General features: G+C 45.9%; 1 protein-coding gene across 2 annotated transcripts in view; it reads right to left on the bottom strand.

Moving 5' to 3' along the window:
• The window catches only part of STAG1 (stromal antigen 1), an 815,655-nt gene that overhangs the window by 74,192 nt on the left and 718,580 nt on the right, over positions 1-22,883 (bottom strand). For both annotated transcript variants that reach the window (XM_029617274.1, XM_029617273.1), the window contains one exon: positions 4,835-4,963. In XM_029617274.1, coding sequence (XP_029473134.1) covers positions 4,835-4,963 — 129 coding nt within the window. The remainder of the gene's footprint in view (positions 1-4,834; positions 4,964-22,883) is intronic.

Raw genomic sequence — 22,883 nt, 5'->3', positions numbered from 1 at the left:
GAAGCCTCTATAGATCTGCATACCACAGCCTCCTGGGCCCATCTGGTGCCACCAGAAGCACCAACTCCGTGTGTTTCTCGAACCTCCAAATCATTGGGAAAAAGCATATAGAAGCTCACTTTCCGGCCACTCCTGCACGAGGGCATCAATGCTCCAAAACTTCAGATCTCTTCTGCGATTGAATAAATGAGGAACCTTCATTTGTGTGAAGTTGCCAGCAAGCCTAGAAAGGGGAGGTCCCAGCAGCCCACTATGAGCTGGAATGCTTCGTTGTACAATTCAAATTTTTCTGGATCCAGACTTTGTCTGCTGAGAAAATTGGCTCTTACATTGTCTTTTCCTGCAATGTGTAAGGCTGAGCTCTCCTGAAGACGTACTTCCGCCCATTCTATGAGGTGAGCTATTTCCTGCAACACTTGCTGGTTCTTGGCTCCTCCCTAGAGATGATATAAGGCACCTTTGTCGCATTGTCCAACATTTGGACCGCTCGACCCTGCAAGCAGTCGACGAATCGCAAGCATGCCAACCAAACGGCATGGGCTTCCAGTCGACTGATGCTCCAGAGATACTCCTCTGTACTCCAGTGCCCCTGCGTTGTCAGCTCTTGACGGTGAGCCCCCCAACCCTGGAGGCTCGCATCTGTTGTGAGTAGTAGCCAGTCCAGTGTTCTCAGGGGAACGCCCTTTGTTAGATGATCTGCTTGCAATCACCACTACAGTTGGATGCTGATCTCCACCAGTAACTGAAGTTGTATCGAGTAGTCGAGACTGTGGACTCCAACATGCAAGCAGTGTGCGCTGAGGAAGATGCGTATGCACCCTTGCCCACAGAACCACCTCTAGGGTGGCTACCATCAACCCGCATACCTATAGATAAGACCACACTGCTAGGTGTATTGTTTCTGCCAATAGTCGCAACTGCACCATCAGTTTCTGAATGCGGATCTCCGGCAGGAACACCCTGTCTTGCTTTGGGTTGAAAACGACCTATGAGATACTTTAGTGTCTGGGATGACTGACTATTGCTCTTGGTCAAGTTCACCACCCAACCTAGGTCCTGAAGCAAGGAGATCACCTTGCACAATGCCTGAAGACTCTTTTATGGCTCTTGGCCTGAATTAGACAATCGTTTAAGTACAGGTGGACCAGAATGCCACCCTTTCTCAACAATGCCACTACTATCACCATAACCTCAGAGAAGGTTCTGGGCACGGTGGCCAAACCTAAGAGTAGCTCTCAAAAAACTGTCGTCACCCCTAAACAGCAAAACGCAGAAAACCGTTGATGCGCCAGCTGGATGCAAATATACAGACAAGCCCCTAACAATCCAGAGACTTAAACTCCTCCAACTGTATTGCCATTATCAGCAGGCATAAGGTTTCCATGTGGGAATGAATCACTTGCAAAAGCCGGTTGACTGCCTTGAGATCCAGGATGGGGTGAAAGGATCCTTCCTTCTCAGGTACAATGAAATAACTGGAATATCGGCCCATATTTTCTTGTGACATGGGCACTGGGATCGTAACCTGCAGGCTTAGGCGTCTTGACAATATACACTCCACTGTGTCTCTTCTGCGGAGAGCTGCAGGAAGACCCATAAAAACGTCCCGAGGAACACTGAGAAACTTCAAAGCATAGTCATCTCTTTTTTTTCTAGAACCCACTGGTCTGACATGATTGCGATCCACCTTCGATAAAGAAGAGAGAGAGGTGACCTCCTATCCCTGTTCCTGGGAATGGGTCGCCACACCCTCACTGAAGGGTTTGGGGCACCTCCACTCAAGCCCATGCCTCATCTGGGTTACCTGGGATGAAGGCAGAGATCTCCCCAAAGGTCGAGCCCTTTGAGAAGCTGCTTTTCTGTAGGGTCGAAAACATTTGAAAACCTTTAGCACGACTTCTCACACTGAACAAGCGAGGCGCCTGCTTTTAATCCTCTGGTAACTGAGGCACCTGGGGCTCACTCCACCTATTGGTCAAATATATATATATTTTATTTAACTCATTCTCAAACCAGAGTGATTCTTTAAAAGGCCATTTCTTAAGATTAGACTTTGAAATTGTATTGGCACCAATTCATCAGTCATAGCTGATGCTCAAATCTGCTTAATTTCCAAGATCAGATGAGATTAGATGCATCCAGGGTGGTATGGCTGTAGGGCACTGCCCTGAAATTCAAACTAGACTCAGTGCTTCCTGAAAGAGAGCAAGCAAGAGCGATCCACCAGGGAGCAGTAAGAGGCCATTTGCAATTCATTGCCACCGCCTCAAGGCTTACTTAAGGACAGCTTCAATTCTCCAGTCCTGCACTTCTTTCATGTCACTCCTCTTTCCACAGGGATAGTTGTCTGCTTGGTGATGGCATACACCAGTGCATCCACTTTTTGAAAGCGCAACTGCTCTCTCTCTGCCAGATCCAGAAGGTACAGCGCTACCCAGGCTCATTCCCCTTTAAAATTAGCTTCTAGGACGCCCCATTCAAGATCAATTCCTGAATAGCATCATCAATGCTTTATGCAATCAATCAAAATGGGATTCTTCTTTGGCTCAGATACTGACTCAGCACCAGGCACCCCAAGCATCTTCAGTGCCTGGGAGATCCGAGCCGGCAACTCATCTCTATGAAAGAAACGCAACATTGATCTATATGGCTCCAATTCCAGAGGAATTTCCCATCTTCCAGGGAGTAAGAGTTGACTTCCTCATCCGTGCCATCTAGTCCCTATCGGCGTGGTCTGCAGCAGGTGTAGATATACTCAGATGCTTACCCGCAGCACCAGGTGTGTGGGGATCCGCAGTTTGCGATCCTCACTTCTTAGGCCTACCATGTGGCGACTGAGCAAAACCTGCGAGCAGGGCCTAGCCAAAAGGCTGCTCAACCCACCAAGGCATTTTGCGGCAGACTTGCGCTTAGAAAAGAATGCACAAGCCGTGGTCCTGTGCCCACTGAGAAGCCTTCCCCTGCTGATGAACCAATTAAAGGAGCTGCAAAACCTCTGACAGTTTGCCCTTTGATCCCATTCCCACATCATGCTGGGAAGGGCGGTCTTAGTAAAAGCAGCTGGAGATAACTCTCCCTGAGCCTCCAAGTAGCGGTGACACAAGTTAGTGGGGGCCACCAAGCTGAGATACCTGCATATGGCAAGCAGCACAAAGGTAAACACCCGCTAACAGCATGCTCCCAAAGTGTCTGACAATTGTGCACCCAGCTGTGCATCCGCACAAGCGAGTGTGGACAGGGCGTACAAAATAAGGTCTGTCTAATAAGCGCACATTATGGAGGCCCAAAATATAGGCGCCCAATATGCGGTCCAGGCAGGCACCCACCTGAGTGCCCACCTAAGCATGCACCCGGGAGTGCAAGCACGAATAGACGTCAGATACTGTGTTGTGGCAGACTTGTGTGTAGAAAGGTGCATGAACCCACTGCGGCCTACCACACGGTGTCTAAGCAAAGCGTGAAAGCGGGGCCTATCCAAAATAATGCTGAACCCACCAAGCTGCCACGACTCCCCAAGCTCCCTCGGAGGTGGGAATGGATGTCGGATTGGCGCTGGAAACCCTCACCCCTTTTCTTCTTTACTTTTTACCTAAGCTCAGCCCGTCTTGACCGAGTATAAAGTTGGTCTCCGGCTGTGGGGGGAAAGGGCAAAAGCCTTCAGTGCCGCCCTCGGCTTCCTGCATCTGCTAGCCTCTCAGCTATTTCTCTCTCTACAGTTAAGTCCACGCCGGAAAACCAGCTATCGGACTGAGGCAGTCTACTGAGGGAGGGATCCGCACATATCACCTCAGGAAAACTCGACTGAGGGAGGGACTATAAAGATATCACCACAGGAGAGCGAGGAAAATTAATTTCCTCCTTTTCTTTTCTTCTTATTTTTTTCTAAAGCAATCCCCAGTAGGAAGATGGACGTCCACCATTTGCTGGAGACAGAGAATACTAGTGGGCTGATGTCGGTGCAGGGATATATATATACACATATATATACACACACACACACCGTGACATCAGCTTTGCTCTGTCTCCATCTGCTGGTAGAGGTGTATAACCCACTGGTGTGGATTAACCTGTCTGAATGCTAAGAAATATAGTTTCCTCTTTCTAGTAAGACAGAAGGGAATCAATTTAATTATATATTATAAAGAAACCTGGATGGTTTATCTTTCATAAGTCTAGAACTTCACAATGAATTTAGAGAATCCTGTAGCTTTTACAGAAGTCTGTGAATGTTCTCTTGAAACAGCTGGAAAAGTGACAAAAAGTATAGAAGGCTTTCTATAAAGCTAAGTCCCAGCCAAACAACCATCAATAATAAAAAAAATACCATTCTTTCTAAAACAATATCGTATCTCATATCCCAATAAAGATGTCTGCTGGGAAGGAAAAAATACCTTTGCAACGAAAGAGAAGTTCAAGTGCACGACAACTGTTTTATATTAGGCATAATTCTCAAATTGTTATGGTCCTGTTTCTGAACTTGGCAATATTGAAAGAATTTAGAGGATAGATTATTCTTCAAGTTCTAGGCAATGACTTGGATTATCAACCACTCCCAATTAGAAAACTACCTTGTGTACTGATCCTAATGGCTGACCACTGCACCGCATTAGAAGGGGAAGTGCTAGAGACTTGTGTAGGATGTGGGCTCAAATTAATTCAAATTGTAAATATTTTTATATGAATGAAGAAACAATTTTTAAAAATTAATTCTCAAAAGCAAGACACCACCACAAAATACCTCCAGGTTCACAGTTTCTTAGAAGTATGTGCACACACATGACAAGGATAGGTTTCAGTTATTATTAGAGGAGTTAAGTGTTGAATTTACACTTACACAGTCTTCTTGTCCTGACGCAAGAGCTTGGAGGAAAACTCACTTAGTACTTCCAGGAAAGCAAGATTTAGAGGTGGGAATTCCAATCCTTTGGGGTTTTGGTATTTAAAGGCAAACTCTATGCCATCCCTGTGGGGAAGGGAAATCAGTTGGTTAACAATACATTTTCTATCAGGGCTGATGCCATCTTCTAACCTACATACAAGTAAAAGTGAACAATGCAAGAACAGTGTGAAACCAATGTGTGAAGGGAGTTCAAAGCATGGATCAGTAACATATCATAAAATATTTAATGTACGAGAACCTATGAAACCTCACATATTCTCTGCTTGTACATAATAATTTGTAGAACAGTCTTCCTTGTGATATAAGATCAGAGTTCAGTTTTAGAAAATTTTGCAAATTAGTGAGATATGGCTGTTCCTGAAAGGGCTGTGATAGATGTTGACTTCTTTAGCTAGCCAAGAGGTGTTCTATGCTTCTTTTGGCAGTTTCAAGCATAAGGTCACAGCTTATGCTTCTCTGATGAGCGGCGGTATATAAATACCAATAAATAAATAAATAAAATACCAATGTCTGCTGTTGATGTCTCTGTTGTATTTTAATTTCATGAATATGAGCAGAATATTAGAAGAATGATGAATCTAGGCCTATGTTTGAACACAGAAAGGTTATGTGATTTGTTTCTCATATAGAGCGGCATGTTTCCATACATAATTATTTTGTGCCCTAATAAAGTGTAATTTCTTCCTTCTTGTTGGTGTTCTTGGTTGGCAGTTGGATCTCAGTTTATTAACTAGTTAAAATACAACTAGAGAACTCCCAATGAAGTGGTGGATAGAATGTCTGACTCAGTGCACTAGTGTTATCAAAGAACACCCATTACAAGTAAGCAATTATGCTTTCATGGATGACAAGCAGAAGGAATGAGTCACACAGGTGACATAGGTTTAGCGTTTTCTTCAAATACAAGTGGGTGAAGACAAGATCTGAGAACATTTTGGGGATGAAAGCTTTGCTGCATTTTTTGTTAGTTTTAATATTTTGTTTTAGAAGCATAAAACAAATGCAACAAGATAGTAAGGGAGACTAGCTAGAAAAATACTAGGAGGTGGTGGGGGGAGGGGGGAGGGTTGTGTTCTAATCTGTAAACAGGCCTTCAGGCCTTGGAGAACAGACAGCTCAAACCTTGAGCACATTAAATCTAGACAATAACAATTGTTGAATATATGGCGTACACTCCAGGTTGTCTAGTGTAGCAAAAATTGACAAAAATTGGCACATTATAAACTAATCAGTTTATTGAGGTGAGAGCTTTCGAGGACAGAGTCCACTTTGTTAGATGCATGAAGAACAGTACAGGCAGTGGGTAATATATATGGTGATTGGGTGGGTGGGGAGGATACAGAACCAAGAGAATGCACTGAATTAGGCAGGCAGGGCATGGAAACGGAGTGTTAATAGTATTATTTATTTATTTATTTTTAATTTTTATATACCGGAATTCCTATATACAATACAAATCAGTCCGGTTTACATGAAACGAAAAGATTGCCCTGGTCTGGGAGGTCAGACCGGGTTTTTTTTTACAAAGAACATTGAACGATAACATATAAAAACATAGAACAATAAAATATAATACATAATACTACAATAATACTATAATACTATATATATATATAATATATATATATATATATATATATATATAGTATTATATAATATATATATATATATATAGTAGACTATATAATATTATATAGTCTACTGACAACTGAAGTAAGTGTGAAAAGACAGAATGATCTAAGAACAGTTAAGTTCATAGATAATTGTAGTGTGCCATGAAGCCATTGTCTCTGTTCAGACCTACGGTGACAATTTTTTTGATGAGTTCCAATTCAGCAGTTTCATGTTGGAATGTTCCTTTGAAGTTCCTTTTCAGGAACTTTAAGGGCAGATAGGGAATACCCTGGAAGGCTGAAATGTTCTCCTCCTGGAGACGGGACTATACACCCTCCAATAAAGCGAGCATGAGGGGTGTTCGGCCACAAGAGACTGCTTTCAAAGCTCAAAATTTTTCTTGTCTACAAAAACCTGAGATTTGTTCTTGTACTTCCTGTAATCTGTAATTTTACTTTACTATTATTTGTTTTTCCTTTCTTTCCTTCCTTTTATTTTAATCATTATTTATATTACTGTGGTAACACATGTAAAATTGTCATGCAAATAAAGTTATCTGAATGTGCCCACTGTCTGGTGCTGCTTATAAGAAACAGAGCGGCCTGCTTGAACAGCCCAATCTGTCTACCCACACACCCAAACCTGCTGAAGTTGTCATTGCCACCTCTGAACTCTTCCTCTATCTTGGTCCTGAACCCGAAGCTAACCTCCCCTCTTTACCTTGCTGCTGCCTGGGAACCAGAGACAGAGACTTGACCAGCACAGGAGGTAAGTGTTGTGTCTGGTCGCAGACAGCTGCGACCAGACACAACACTTACCTCCTGTGCTGGTCACCTCTCTTCTACCCTTTTCCTCCTCCCTGGGAAGGATGGCTGCCTCCTGTGTTGATTGTCAAAATCCTCAGAGTCTCCGACACAGCATGGGCGTCCCCATCCGCCATGTTTCTTCCTGAGGCCTCCAACATCTTGGCAGGAACCTCGGGGGCATCCCCATCGCATGACGTTAGTACCTCCGGGTATTTAAACCTCCGCTCTGCTATAGCCCAACGAGTTAGCAAGGACTTCGGTTTTGCTACTCTGACCGCTTCTAAGCTGCTTGCTTGGATTCCTCACTACCCTCCGGGGTAACTCACTCCTACGGAAGCTCTGGGTATCCGCTCCTCAGGGGCCTCTCACTTCTATCTGCCCTTCGGGGTTCAACTACCTAACCTAAGGACACTTGCTCCTCGGGAGTCCTATCTACTTTCTTCCAGGATTCCTCGGCGCTCCTAGGTACTTGCTCTTCGAGGGCCTATCCTGCACCTCGGGTCCCTCTCTCCATTCTTCTACCAAGGAAGTTACCAGCACTGCCACTCTGTGAGTATCGCTACGCTCCAGCTCTCCTTATTCCACCCTTCAGGTTCGGCTTATCCCGCGCTGCGGAACACTACCCAAGCTTGCTACATCCGGCTGAGACCATCATCTTTAGAGACTGTCTGAGCTTACTGTGATATCGCTGGCCTACAATACTATCCCTTCCTTGAAGCAAGATTCAACTTACATCAGCAGTACAATAAAGCTTTCTTTCCTCAGTGTCTGCTTCCTAGAGTCTAGCCTATTGTTGTGATTCCCCACAGGGCCCCTCCCCATGGGAGGAGTCATCGCCAGTTCGACCAAGAGTCCACAATATGCCACAAACCCAAAAGATTGCTAACTCCATGGACTCGGCTCAGCTCGCGGCCTTGCAGACCATTCCTGGCCTAGCCCAGCGGATCACCAAGCAATAAGAAGAGAGTGTGAATGCTCAGATGAAGGAACAAAGCTGGTGACTGAGGACTGAAGTGCAAGGGAGGGGAAGGTGGGGGGGGGGGGGGGGAGGGAACGGGGAAAGCCAGCTGGTTTCCCCGAGGGCTCGGCACGCGCAAGTTGCACTAGTGTGCACCCCCTTGCGTTTGCCAACCCCGCGCGCGTAACTTTTAAAATCTGCCCCTAAGAATTTTTTAGTTGATGCAGTTTTGTAATTCCACCTGTTGCCATACCGTAAATATGCTACAAGTTTGTATGGTTTAATACATCAGAATAAAATGATTATTGAAAATATAATTTCACTTAGCCTTTATGTGGTCTTTTGAAGACTGGGTTCCTTTTGGGCTTGGGACCTCCCTTGGGTTACTTCGGCTAGTTTTGGGCTACATTGTATCCTACTTTGGGCTACAAACCCTGCTTAAAATCTGGCAACATTGCCTGTACATCTGGCAACATTGCCTGTACATGCTTCATGCATCTGACGAAGTGGATTATGTCCTTGAAAGCTCATGCTTCAAACTGGTTAACATAGAAACATAGAAATGATGGCAGAAGAAGACCAAACGGTCCATCCAGTCTGCCCAACAAGTTTCGCACTTTTTTTTTCTCATACTTATCTGTTACTCTTGGCTCTTAGTAACCTTTTGGTTCTATTTCCCTTCCACCCCCACCATTAATGTAGAGAGCAGTGTTGGAACTGCATCTAAGTGAAATATCTAGCTTAATTAGTTAGGGGTAGTAACTGCCGCAATAAGCAAGCTACACCCATGCTTATTTGTTTACCTAGACTATGTAATTCAATCCTTGTTGGTTGTTGTCTGTATATAGATCCACTTTTCTTCATTCCCTCTGCCGTTGAAGCAGAGAGTTATGCTGGATATGCATTGAAAGTGAATTATCAGACTTTCTCCCCTGCCGTTGAAGCAGAGAGCTATGCTGGCTATTTGTGAAGTATGAGTCTCTCTCCCCTGCCGTTGAAGCAGTTGGTTAATCTATAATGTGCCACGTGATTGTCATTTTCACTCCAGGTTGCAGTCTCACAAATATCTTCTATGGAAGTACTCAATAGAATGGCACCTGTGTTGCCATGGCCCTTTAGAATACCAGAAAATTTACGTGATAAACTTTATTCACAAACACTATTCATATCATATAAATTATATAAACCTTTAGAATTAATTAAAAAAATATTATTATACACATCCAAACACCACATACACAAATTCCCAACAAAGGGCCTTTGTTTCTCCAAATATTCAGCTTTCTCAGGAGGCATCAAAACAAAGTACAATAGCACCAAATAATTTTTCAAAAATACATCAAAACATAATTAAACAATTACAAAATGGCTGATATATAATATATAATCATAAAAGTCACAGTAATGATGCTAACTTCAGAAATATTGCACAGTCAATTTCCAATCTAAAAGAAAACATATAAATATACATACATAGGAGTATAATCAATAAATATATAACCAAAATTGAAATATATGCTTAAAGTAAAAAAAAAAAAATCAGCTTAATAACAAATCTTATTCACCATTTACTGGTGCCTTACACTAAAACTCTGTAGACAAAATCCAAAAATATAATCAATGCAACTAAATAAACCAAATATACTGACCCCAAATATAGCATACAAGATACTCACAGAAAATATAGTGCAGCATATTTCCAGCGCTACACATCATTCCTCAATGGAGTGCAACTGAAATAATGGTGGCAACAGACCAAAGATGCTGTGCATTGCAGACCTTAAGCTTTTTATAACCACTATGGGAAGAAGCCCCACTTTCTCTGACATCAATAACCTATGTTATTGGCCAATGATAGCTAAAAATTGTGATCCCATACAAACCTTCACGGCAATAACCAAGGAGTAATAATATTACACCATTTACCAAAATATTATTCTCCAAACACAACAAAAAAATGGTGTTTTTTTTGTTGTGTTTGGAGAATCCCATACAAACACCGAAGTTAAATGTCACAAATTCAAACAACAGCTGGCAAACACATAGCACCCTGTACAACTCTTAAGACCTATTAAAATACAGGCACCACCGTCCACCCTATAGTTCTTTAATTAATTCTCCAAAACGTGTTTTTTATATATTTTTAAATTTTTAGAAAAACATATTTAAAAAGTAAGTATGAAACACCAGTCTCAAACAGAGGACTGCAGGTCGCCCGTTATTCAAAACCGGAGCAGGAACCCAAATGGCACTTATCTTTCAATTTGAATCCTCAGATTACAGTGTGATCTTGTGGCACTGTAACCTGATTAAACAAAAAATCAAGTAAGGTACACTGTATGGTGCCCCTGAAGTTTTATGAAGCATCACTATACACCTTTCAAATATTTTTTGAATATTCTCTGAATATTTTTTGAAAATATGTAAGTGTGAGCCACACAGTTTAATATAATATATAAAAAAAATTTTTTTAGTATAAAAGAAAAAATTTACAATGAAATAAAAGATTGTTCAGGTGTGGGTTGTTGGATAGGATAGATATTGGGTATACCCCCACTTTTGTGGATAAGTAGTAACCGATTATGAAGAGCCCTAGGCAGCTTACATCAGAACATACATAATATCATCATAAAACAAGTCAATAGAAATGGAAATAAAATAAAGCTGACAATATAAACCTATAGCTAAAATAAAAGTTAATAAAACACAAGTCAAATCATTATAAAATCAAATAAATATGGTCAACCAGTTCTATTCGTTAAGTGATAGTACAATAGGCATCTTAAAATAACAAGGTCTTTAAGACTTTCTTAAAAATTTGACAGCTCATCAGTTGCATTTCTGATACAAGTTAATGCCATATTTCATGTGCTGCAATTGAAAATGCCTGCCGAGTCTGAACATCTGGACTTTACAAATAGAGGGTATTTCTGAAAAGCCAATTGTGTGGATCACAAAGCTCTTTTTGGACTATAGGACTTAAGCAACGTCTTAATCCAAGGAAAAAATGATTGGGCGAGCAATTTGTGTACCAGCAGGACAGATTTAAATTTGATTCTCCATTGGATTGGTAGCCAATGGAAACCAGAAAATAATAATGTGATATGTTCTCAGATTGACGGGCCAGAAATCAGGCAAGCTGCAGCATTCTGTAAAAGATATAATGAATTAAGAGCAGTCTGCTGATATTACGTGTGTTTTAGTGGATACTTGGGTGCTGTGAAGATGACCACGCCCACGGGGAGGAGCCCCGTGAGGAGCCACAGCACTGGGCTAGACTCTTATACACAAAACACCGGAACTGAACTCTTATTATACAGCTTGAAGTAGCCACCAGGTGGCAGTGGGGAGTTGTAGTCCCAGGGACCTCGGCAGAGGGAGCCCTTCTCTCCTAGATGACGTCAGGAGGTTCCACAGCAAGGAGTTACTGTGGGTGAGACAGATGAGAGACTAGAGTACTCACTCGGCGTTCGCTGTTATGGATGCGATTCCACCAGATAGTTGTCGTAAGTACAGGCACTGAGGCAGGGAAAGCAGGCCCTCGAGGAGCGAGGACCTGTTCCCTGAATGGCACCTGAAAATAGAACAGAGGGCCCCCGAGGAGCGGGTACCCAAGTTAGTAGTAGACCCTGAAGGGCAGAAGGAAAGCTTCCTGCAGGCAACAGAGAAGCGGCAGTGTAGCGCAGACAGGAACAGTTCGTGTCCATTCGAGTCTTTGCCAACTCAATGAGCTAGCAATCTTGAGAAGTAGATATACCCGGATTGGCGTGACGTCAGATTAGGGAACGCCCTCGAGGTTCGCACGCGCGCACTCTAGCAGGTACCTGGGAGGACAAATAGCATATGGCTGCACCATAGCCGTTCCAGGGACGCCAGAGAAGTTGGCTTGACGACGCTGCGGTAGCCATCTTGCCCAGGTAAACGGGAGGAGCCGAGATAGGGGTGCAGCAATAAGCAGGGCAAAGCCGAAGACCGACGGACGCAACAGTACCCCCCTTCAAAGGGCGTCCACGCAATGACCTACCAGGTCTAGGTTTTTGCGGATGTAGATGATGGAAATCCTGTAGCATCTTATCCAAAATATTGGACATTGGGGTCCAAGAGTTGTCTTCTGGGCCATAACCATTCCATGACAGGAGGGATTCCCATACTCTGCCTCGTCTTCTTACATCGAGGACTGCGTCAACTTTGTATTCGATGTCTTCCTCTGCATCTACTGGAGTAGAGTCGGGTATCTTGTTGGAAACGTCACTGAGTATCACTGGTTTCAATAGTGAGACATGGAATGCATTTTGGATCTTTAAAGTAGCTGGTAACTTCAGACTGTAGGTGAGGTTGCCCAGTCATCGGAGAATGGGAAATGTTCCAACGAAGCGAGGAGCGAATCGAGCTGAAGGAAGTTTGAGTCTTAAATGTTTTTTTGAAAAGCCAGACCTTGTCACCAGGTTTGAAGTCTGGAGCCTTGCAATGATGAGCAACATATCCTTTCTTGGCCCATATTCCTGCTTTCATAAGCATCTCTTTAGTCTGAGTCCAGAGTTGAATCTGTTGAAAAACAGAGACCATCTCGCTTGTCTCTCTGTGTGTGGTGGAGATACTCCAAGTTCTTATGGTCTGTGAAGACAGTTACTTGATGTTGCGCTCCTTCGAGCCAAGGGCGCCATTCTTCGAATGCCATCTTTAGAGCCAGAAGTTCCTCGTCTCCAACTCCGTAATTTCTCTCGGCAGGGGAAAAGCGACGGGAGAAAAAAGAGCATGGATGTGGGACCTTAGAATCACCAGCCTGGCTTAGTACTGCTCCTATACCAAGGTCTGAGGCGTCGACCTCTACAATGAAAGGTTTTGAGGGGTCTGGATGTCGAAGGCATGGCTTGGTTGCAAGGGCATCCTTCAGCTTTTGGAATGCAGCAATCGCTTCGGGAGACCAATTAGCCACATTGGCACCTTTTCTTGTCATAGCGGTCAGCGGTACGGTGAGTGAGGAGTAATTCTTGATGAAGGTTCTTTAATAGTTGGTGAAACCTAAGAAGCGTCAGAGCCTTTAACCCGGAGGGTTGTGCCCATTTCTTGATACTCTCCAGCTTCTGTGGGTCCATTTGAAAACCTTCTTTGGAGACAATATAGCCTAGGAAAGGCACTGATTCCTTATGAAATTCACATTTAGATAGCTTGGCGTAGAGATGGTTCTCACAAAGCCTCTGTAATACTCTCTTGACATCCTCTTGGTGAGTGGCGATGTCTTGTGAGAAGATTAAGATGTCATCTAAGTAGATAACACATTTATAGAGGAGGTCTCGGAAGATGTTGTTCATTAGATTTTGAAAGACAGCCGGAGCATTGCACAGGCCGAACGGCATCACTAAATACTCGAAGTGGCCGTCTCGAGTGTTGAAGGCCGTCTTCCATTCATCACCAGCTTTAATGCGAAGTAGGTTGTATGCTCCCTTCAGATCCAGTTTTGAAACGATCTGGGCTCCTTGTAGTCTATCAAAAAGTTCTGAAATCAGAGGCAGGAGATAACGGTCCTTAATAGTTATTTCGTTAAGGCCTCTGTAATCTATGCAAGGACGCAATGTACTGTCCTTTTTGCCCACAAAGAAGAAGCCTGCGCCCGCAGGAGACTTGGACGGTCTAATGAAGCCCTTGTTGAGATTCTCCTGAATGTATTCAGACAAGGTTTTGTTCTCGGCCACAGACAAAGGGTACAACTCTGCCCTTGGGTGGCTCCGTATTCGGCTTCAGACGAATGGCGCAGTCATAGGGTCTGTGAGGCAGAAGTATATCTGCAGCGTCTTTTGAAAAGACATCTTGAAAAGATGTGTATTGAGGCGGCAAGCCCGGCATTACTGGGGTGGTAGGCATACAAGGTAATGGCTTAACCTCAGTCAGGCATCGCCTATGGCAGTCTGGACCCCAACTTGACAGTTCCAGAGTGACCCAATCGAATTGAGGCATATGCTGTTGTAGCTACGGTAATCCCAGTACTATGGGGTGCATAGCCTTCTCTAAAACAAAGAAGGAGATGGTCTCCGTATGGAGAGCACCGGTACGTAGACACACTTGTTCGGTACGTAGTGTTACTTCTTCTGGCAAGGGTTCTCCATGGATGGATGAAAGTAGAGGAAGCGACAAGGTGGAAGTGGGGATCCGTAGATTTTCCACTAGTTGCTGAAGAATGAAGTTGCGTCCTGCCCCTGAGTCCACTAGGGCAAGAGTCTAGTACTGTAGAGGACCGCAGATGAGAGATACAGGAAGAGAGAGTGGAGGAGAAGGAGTGGTGAGACCTAGGAAGAGTCCTCCCGCAGGACTCAGGTCTGTCCGTTTCCTGGACATATAGGGCAATTTTGGACAGCATGGCCAGCTTATCCACAGTACATACACAGCCCTAATTTCTTCCACGTTCTTCTCTCTTTAGACGTCAGGTGGCTGCAGCCTAATTGCATCGGTTCCTCTTCGCCGGCTGCTGGGACCGTAGGGGCAGCCCTGGATGCAGTCTTGACTCGGACTTCACTCAGAAAGGGTCTCATGGAAGTCTTGGTTTCATGAACTTTATCTCGAAGCCGGCGATCGATTCTAGTTGCCAGTTTCACCAGTTCAGCCAAGGTTTCAGGCATCTCTCTAGCTGACAATTCATCCTTCAGGCGAGTGTTCAGTCCTTCAAAGAACAGCATCTTTAGGCATCTTGGGTCCCAGAATAATTCAGTGTCTTGAATTCGATAGCGAAGTCAGCTAGGCTCTTGTTCCCTTGCTTTAAGTGAACCAAAGAAGATCCTGCAACAGAATATTGGGCAGGGTCATCAAAAACTGATTTAAACAGTTCAAGGAATCTTTCAATGTTGTGAAGGATCGGATCCTCGTGTTCCCACAGCGAAGATGCCCAGGACAGGGCTCGTCCATCTAGGTATGACAGGATATACATAGTCTTCGCATAAGCTGTGGGAAAGTGTCCAGGTTGTAACACAAAGTGCATGGAGCACTGGTTAATGAAGTCTCTGCATCTCCATACTTCTCCAGAGAAGCGGGTAGGACTGCTAGAGGTACAGTTGTCTTGACCGTCACCTCCGACGGTTCAGCCTCTTTACCTGAGGTGGAAGGGGAGTTCATCTGTTTGTGTAACAAATTAAATGCAGCGGTCAGTCCTTCCAGCGCAGTCTGCTGTTCGGCGATCCACTGGGCCAGGCTTGGAATGGCCTGCAACGCCATGAGCTGAGCCGGATCCATGGAGTTGGCAATCTGTTATTACGAGTGTTTTAGTGGATCCTTGGGTGCTGTGGAGATGACCACGCCCATGGGGAGGAGCCCCCGTGAGGAGCCACAGCACTGGGCTAGACTCATACACAAAACATCGGAATTGAACTCTTATTATACAGCTTGAAGTAGCCACGAGGTGGCAGTGGTGAGTTGTAGTCCTAGGGACCTCGGCAGTGGGAGCCCTTCTCTCCTAGATGACGTCAGGAGGTTCCGCAGCAAGGAGTTACTGTGGATGAGACAGATGAGAGATTAGAGTACTCACTTGGTGTTAGCTGCTATGGATGCAATTCCACCAGATAGTTGTCATAGGTACAGGCACTGAGGCAGGGAGAGCAGGCCCTCGAGGAGCGAGTACCTGTTCCCTGAATGGCACCTGAAAATAGAACAGAGGGCCCCCGAAGAGCGGGTACCCAAGTTAGTAGTAGACCCTGAAGGGCAGAAGGAAAGCTTCCTGCAAGCAGCAGAGAAGCGGCAGAGTAGCGCAGACAGGAACAGTTTGTGTCCATTCGAGTCTTTGCCAACTCAATGAGCTAGCAATCTTGAGAAGTAGGTATACCCAGATTGGCGTGACGTCAGATGAGGGAACGCCCTCGAGGTTTGCGCCATTGGGCGTACTTAGTCGTGGGCTGCGTGCGCACACACTAGCAGGTACCTGGGAGGAGAAATGGCGTACAGCTGCACCATAGCCGTTCCAGGGACGCCAGAGAAGTCGGCTTGACGACACTGCGGTAGCTATCTTGCCCAGGTATGCGGGAGGAGCCGAAATAGGAATGCAACAAGCGGGGCGAAGCCGAAGACCGACGGACGCAACACAGTCTTAGACAATCCAAGGTAATGTTCATGATAGTAGTCCAATACAAAACTATAATTTTAAAAAAAATTTCAAAAAAATTAATGACCATCATATAGCACTGGAATTACAATAAATTTGGGTTTAAAAGTGCATTCAATGTGCTGTAAATTATAATCATCTGTCGTATATGGTAAATATGTAAACTGTGAGTTCACATCTTCTTTTCAAGCTTATTTTCTTTTGCATTTAAAATCCAAACTTCATTATATTAGCATCACTCTATAAACTGCAAAACTGCACTTATCTGTGTGCTCATTGTTCTGGGAGAATGCCACGATGTATGAACCACTGCATCAGTGTTCTTACGTTTTTAAAGATGGAAGACATTGAATGAACTTTTAAACACAAATTTATTGGATCAGTCCAGTGCTATATGATGGTCATTATTACATTTTTTTGAAATTTCTTTTTTAAAAATTGATTTGCTTTCCTCTATCGTATAACATGAGATTATAGTTTTGTACTGGACTTAAGGTATTCTTGCACTTTTTAGGTTTTGTCTCGCGTTACAATAGTCCAGGCTAGGAGTTAACATTGCCTGAAAAAACAGACGAAAATCATAAGGTTGCAACAGGCTCTTCAGTGGACGTAACAGACATAGCTTATAAAAGCCTGACCTAATTACATTGATATTTTGATTTGGGGAAAGGAGATGATGAAACACTTTCGGTTTTTCTCTCATAGTTGAATGGGCGTGACTTAATTACAATTTACTTCATTCTTTAGTACATCGGGGCTTCCTTTTCTTGATATTTTTATTTCATAAGAACATAAGAATATGCCATACTGGGTCAGACCAAGGATCCATCAAGCCCAGCATTCTGTTTCCAACAGTGGCCAATCCAGGCCATAAGAAACTGGCAAGTACCCAAAAACTAAGTCTATTCCATGTTACCATTGCTAATGGCAGTGGCTATTCTCTAAGTGAACTTAATAGCAGATAATGGACTTCTCCTCCAAGAACTTATCCAATCCTTTTTTAAACACAGCTATACTAACTGCACTAACCACATCCTCTGGCAACAAATTCCAGAGTTTAATTGTGCGTTGAGTGAAAAAGAACTTTCTCCGATTAGTTTTAAATGTGCCACATGCTAACTTCATGGAGTGCCCCCCAGTCTTTCTATTATCTGAAAGAGTAAAAAACCGATTCACATCTACCTGTTCTAGACCTCTCATGATTTTAAACACCTCTATCATATCCCCCCTCAGCCGTCTCTTCTCCAGGCTGAAAAGTCCTAACCTCTTTAGTCTTTCCTCATAGGGGAGCTGTTCCATTCCCTTTATCATTTTGGTAGTGTTACGATCATGGCTGCTATGCCGCCTCCTCACCACCAGAGGTCCTCCACGAGCATGTTCTTCTGGCTGGGCCACTCCCTCCTTCCTGTCTACTCTATACCCCAGACTTTCCTTGATAACCCTGTCTAGCAGTTTCATCGGTGCTTCAGCATCGAGCTCGCCTGGGCTCCCTGCTCTAGCCTTCCTTCCTTGCTTACTGTGCGTTTGGTCCCTGGACCTTGCCTTGCGCGGCCTTCGGGCCTTATTCCTTGCCTTGCGCGGCCTTCGGGCCTTATTCCTTGCCTTGCCTTGCGCGGCCTTCGGGCCTTATTCCTTGCCTTGCCTTGCGCGGCCTTCGGGCCTTCTACCTTGCCTTGCACTGTGTGTGCCTTTGGGCCTGCTACCTTGTACTGAGTGTGGCCTACGGGCCTTCTGTGTGTGTGTGGCCTACGGGCCTTCTGTGTGTGTGTGGCCTACGGGCCTTCTGACCTGCCTTGCCCTGCTTACGGTGTGTGGCCTACGGGCCTTCTGTGTGTGGCCTACGGGCCTTCTGACCTGCCTTGCTCTGCCGCCTGCCCTGACCCAGCCTGAACCCAGACACTGCTATCTGTCGCCTGCCCTGACCCAGCCTGGACCCAGACACTGCTACTTGCCGCCTGCCCTGACCCAGCCTGGATCCAGACACTGTTTCTAGCCATTCCTGTCTCTCTCCACCTGGAGCCACCCTTCTGGGTGGTGTTCACGACTCCTGACCGGAGCCCATTCGTAACAGTATGCTGAAGCCATTCACATTGGGAGAGACAGAAAGGACTCAGTATTCAGACGGTGAGTCTCCACGCTTTATTATCTGTACCATTTGTCAAACTCTGAATTATCCTACTTACCTGAACTGTTTAGCTTGTCAGCTCTCGGACAAGGAGCACTGGATATGCAGCAACTGTCACAAAAGAAATGTGTCTGTATACCAAGAATGCCTTAATTGTAATTCTCCCAAACCAGGCTGGTGGAAGTGTCTCTGTCTTCCTTGTCTTTTGCCTCCAGGCAAACCCTGCCCGCGCTGCACAGCTAACGGGCCACCTTCTCCTCAAAAAGATTCAGCCAGTGCTATTACACTCTGCCCTGCTTCTGGCTCAACTAAGAATGTTTTCACCCTGGGCAGTTTACAAACAGAAAATTTTAGCACAACTTTTCACAAAACTTCTCACCAAAAAGCAACTTATACTTCAGGAAAACCAAAAACTTACCTGGTCAAGAAAACTTCTAGGACTTCCGTTCTAGAATCTCAAGCACAAAAACAGATGGAACTAATTAACCCGAGCAGGGCTCTGCTTCCCACAGCTGCTGAACAGCCTGTAACGAGCACCTTCCCTAGACGTCCTAGAACGGCCTGTACCTTCTCTAAACTGCTCCTCCAGAAACAAAATCAGGAGCTTCAGACTTTGGCTCGAGGTATCAAGCCCTTGGCAGTACAATCTGTGTCTTCCATGTGTACTACTTCTAACCTTGCTGCTCTGCCATCCGAGCCTGCTGCATCACCCCGAGAGGGGTCCAAGCCTGCTGCATCGCACCGAGAGGGGTCCAAGCCTGCTGCACTACCCCGAGAAGAGTCTGAGCCTGCTGTTTCGCCCCGAGAGGGGTCCGAGCCTGCTGCACTAACCCGAGAAGAGTCTGAGCCTGCTGTATCACCCCGAGAGGGGTCCAAGCCTGCTGCATTACACCGAGAGGGGTCCAAGCCTACTGTTTCGCCCCAAGAGGGGTCCGACCCTGCTGCACTACCCTGAGAAGAGCCTGAGTCTGCTGTGTCGTCACCGGAGGGGTCCAAACCGGTCCTGCTGCCGTCCCCGGAGGGGTCCAAACCGGTCCTACTGACAGACTTTCTGACTCAGCCATCTGAGTCTGCTGAACCGGTCCTGCTGCCATCCCCGGAGGGGTCCGAACCAGTCCTGCTGCCGTCCCCGGAGGGGTCCAAACCGGTCCTACTGACAGACTTCCTGACTCAGCCATCTGAGTCTGCTGAACCGGTCCTGCTGCCGTCCCCGGAGGGGTCCAAACCGGTCCTACTGACAGACTTTCTGACTCAGCCATCTGAGTCTGCTGAACCGGTCCTGCTGCCGCCCCCGGAGGGGCCCGAACCGGTCCAGCTGCTGCCGCCCCCGGAGGGGCCCGAACCGGTCCAGCTGCTGCCGCCCCTGGAGGGGCCCGAACCAGTCCAGCTGCTGTCGCCCCCAGAGGGGTTTGGAATTACCACTGTGCCCCAGGTGGGGCTCGAGACTGTTTCTCTACCTCAGGAGAGGTTTATACCTGCACAACTGCCACAGGTAGGGCCTGGACTGATTGCACCATCTCAGGAGGGGCCTGGGCCTGCCGCTTTGTTGTTGTTCCTGGAGGGGCCTGTGCCTGCTGCCTTGTTGCCTCGGCAGGGGTTATGGACTATCTTGTTACCCCTGGAGGGGTGTGAGAGGTTTTCGCGGTCCCAGGAGGGGTTTGGGACTACCCTGTCATCACAGAAGGAGTTTGGGGTTACCGCATTGCCTCAGGAGGACTTTGGATCTGTCATCATGCGGTGTTCCCTGCACGGTTGGGATCCCGGATGAGGAGAGGGGCTTGAAGAGGGGGTACTGTTACGATCATGGCAGCTATGCCACCTCCTCACCACCAGAGGTCCTCCACGAGCATGTTCTTCTGGCTGGGCCACTCCCTCCTTCCTGTCTACTCTATACCCCAGACTTTCCTTGATAACCCTTTCTAGCAGTTTCATCGGTGCTTCAGCATCGAGCTCGCCTGGGCTCCCTGCTCTAGCCTTCCTTCCTTGCTTACTGTGCGTTTGGTCCCTGGACCTTGCCTTGCGCGGCCTTCGGGCCTTATTCCTTGCCTTGCCTTGCGCGGCCTTCGGGCCTTATTCATTCCTTGCCTTGCCTTGCGCGGCCTTCAGGCCTTCTACCTTGCCTTGCACTGTGTGTGCCTTTGGGCCTGCTACCTTGTACTGAGTGTGGCCTACAGGCCTTCTGTGTGTGTGTGGCCTACGGGCCTTCTGACCTGCCTTGCCCTGCTTGCTGTGTGTGTGGCCTACGGGCCTTCTGTGTGTGTGTGTGGCCCACGGGCCTTCTGACCTGCCTTGCCCTGCTTACGGTGTGTGGCCTACGGGCCTTCTGTGTGTGTGTGGCCTACGGGCCTTCTGACCTGCCTTGCCCTGCTTACGGTGTGTGGCCTACGGGCCTTCTGTGTGTGTGTGGCCTACGGGCCTTCTGACCTGCCTTGCTCTGCCGCCTGCCCTGACCCAGCCTGAACCCAGACACTGCTATCTGCCGCCTGCCCTGACCCAGCCTGGACCCAGACACTGCTACTTGCCGCCTGCCCTGACCCAGCCTGGACCCAGATACTGCTACTTGCCGCCTGCCTGACCCAGCCTGGATCCAGACACTGTTTCTAGCCATTCCTGTCTCTCTCCACCTGGAGCCACCCTTCTGGGTGGTGTTCACGACTCCTGACCGGAGCCCATTCGTAACAGGTAGCCCTGCTCTGTACCTTCTCCATCGCAATTATATCTTTTTTGAGATGCGGCGACCAGAATTGTACACAATATTCAAGGTGCGGTCTCACCATGGAGCGATACAGAGGCATTATGACATTTTCCGTTTTATTCACCATTCCCTTTCTAATAGTTCCCAACATTCCGTTTGCTTTTTTGACTGCCGCAGCACACTGAACCGACGATTTCAATGTGTTATCCACTATGACGCCTAGATCTCTTTCTTGGGTAGTAGCACCTAATATGGAACCTAACATTGTGTAACTATAGCAAGGGTTATTTTTCCCTATATGCATCACCTTGCACTTGTCCACATTAAATTTCATCTGCCATTTAGATGCCCAATTTTCCAGCCTCACAAGGTCTTCCTGCAATTTATCACAATCTGCTTGTGTTTTAACTACTCTGAACAATTTTGTATCATCTGCAAATTTGATTACCTCACTCGTCGTATTTCTTTCCAGATCATTTATAAATATATTGAAAAGTATGGGTTCCAGTACAGATCCCTGAGGCACTCCACTGCCCACTCCCTTCCACTGAGAAAATTGTCCATTTAATCCTACTCTCTTTTTCCTGTCTTTTAGCCAGTTTTCAATCCACGAAACGACATCGCCACCTATCCCATGACTTTTTACTTTTCCTAGAAGCCTCTCATGAGGAGCTTTGTCAAACGCCTTCTGAAAATCCAAGTATACTACATCTACCGGTTCACCTTTATCCACATGTTTATTAAGTCCTTCAAAAAAGTGAAGCAGATTTGTGAGGCAAGACTTGCCTTGGGTAAAGCCATGCTAACATTGTTCCATTAAACCACGTCTTTCTATATGTTCTGTGATTTTGATGTTTAGAACACTTTCCATTATTTTTCCTGGCACTGAAGTCAGGCTAACCGGTCTGTAATTTCCTGGATCTCCCCTGGAGCCCTTTTTAAATATGGGGGTTACATTAGCTATCTCCAGTCTTCAGGTACAATGGATGATTTTAATGATAGGTTACAAATTTTTACTAATAGGTCCGAAATTTCATTTTTTAGTTCCTTCAGAACTCTGGGGTGTATACCATCCGGTCCAGGTGATTTACTACTCTTCAGTTTATCAATCAGGTCTACCACATCTTTTAGGTTTACCGTGATTTGGTTCAGTCCATCTGAATCATTACCCATGAAAACTTTCTCCAGTACGGGTACCTCCCCAACATCCTCTTCAGTAAACACCGAAGAAAAGAAATTATTTAATCTTTCCGCGATGGCCTTATCTTCTCTAAGTGCCCCTTTAACCCCTCGATCATCTAACGGTCCAACTGACTCCCTCACAGGCTTTCTGCTTCGGATATATTTTATGTTTAAACGTTTTTATTGGGTTTTATGAAGAAAACAGTACTATACAGGAGAGAGTAGACTCAGATCTTCCTCCGCAAAGAACCCAACATGGTACAACTGTTTCCCCCCCCCCTGCACAGAACTCCCACCCCCCCTCCCCCCGAGGGCGTTACAGTAACAATAATAGTAATGGGAAGTCGTATAAGGCGGCCTCAGTTGTACGGTCCACAACAGAGGGGTGATCAGTCATTCAGCACCATGCTCCTGGCTCGGTGTGGTAATTGTTGAAGATACGGACCCCAAATACTAGCAAAACGACGTCAACGGCCAGGGGAACCTCGGGCCTCCAAGCTTTCCATTGTCATCATAGCAT

The sequence above is a fragment of the Rhinatrema bivittatum genome, chromosome 9, assembly GCF_901001135.1.
Source record: "Rhinatrema bivittatum chromosome 9, aRhiBiv1.1, whole genome shotgun sequence".
Taxonomy (NCBI): Eukaryota; Metazoa; Chordata; class Amphibia; order Gymnophiona; family Rhinatrematidae; genus Rhinatrema; species Rhinatrema bivittatum.
Note: the sequence above shows the minus strand (reverse complement) of the source record. Positions and strands in the feature narration are given on the sequence as shown.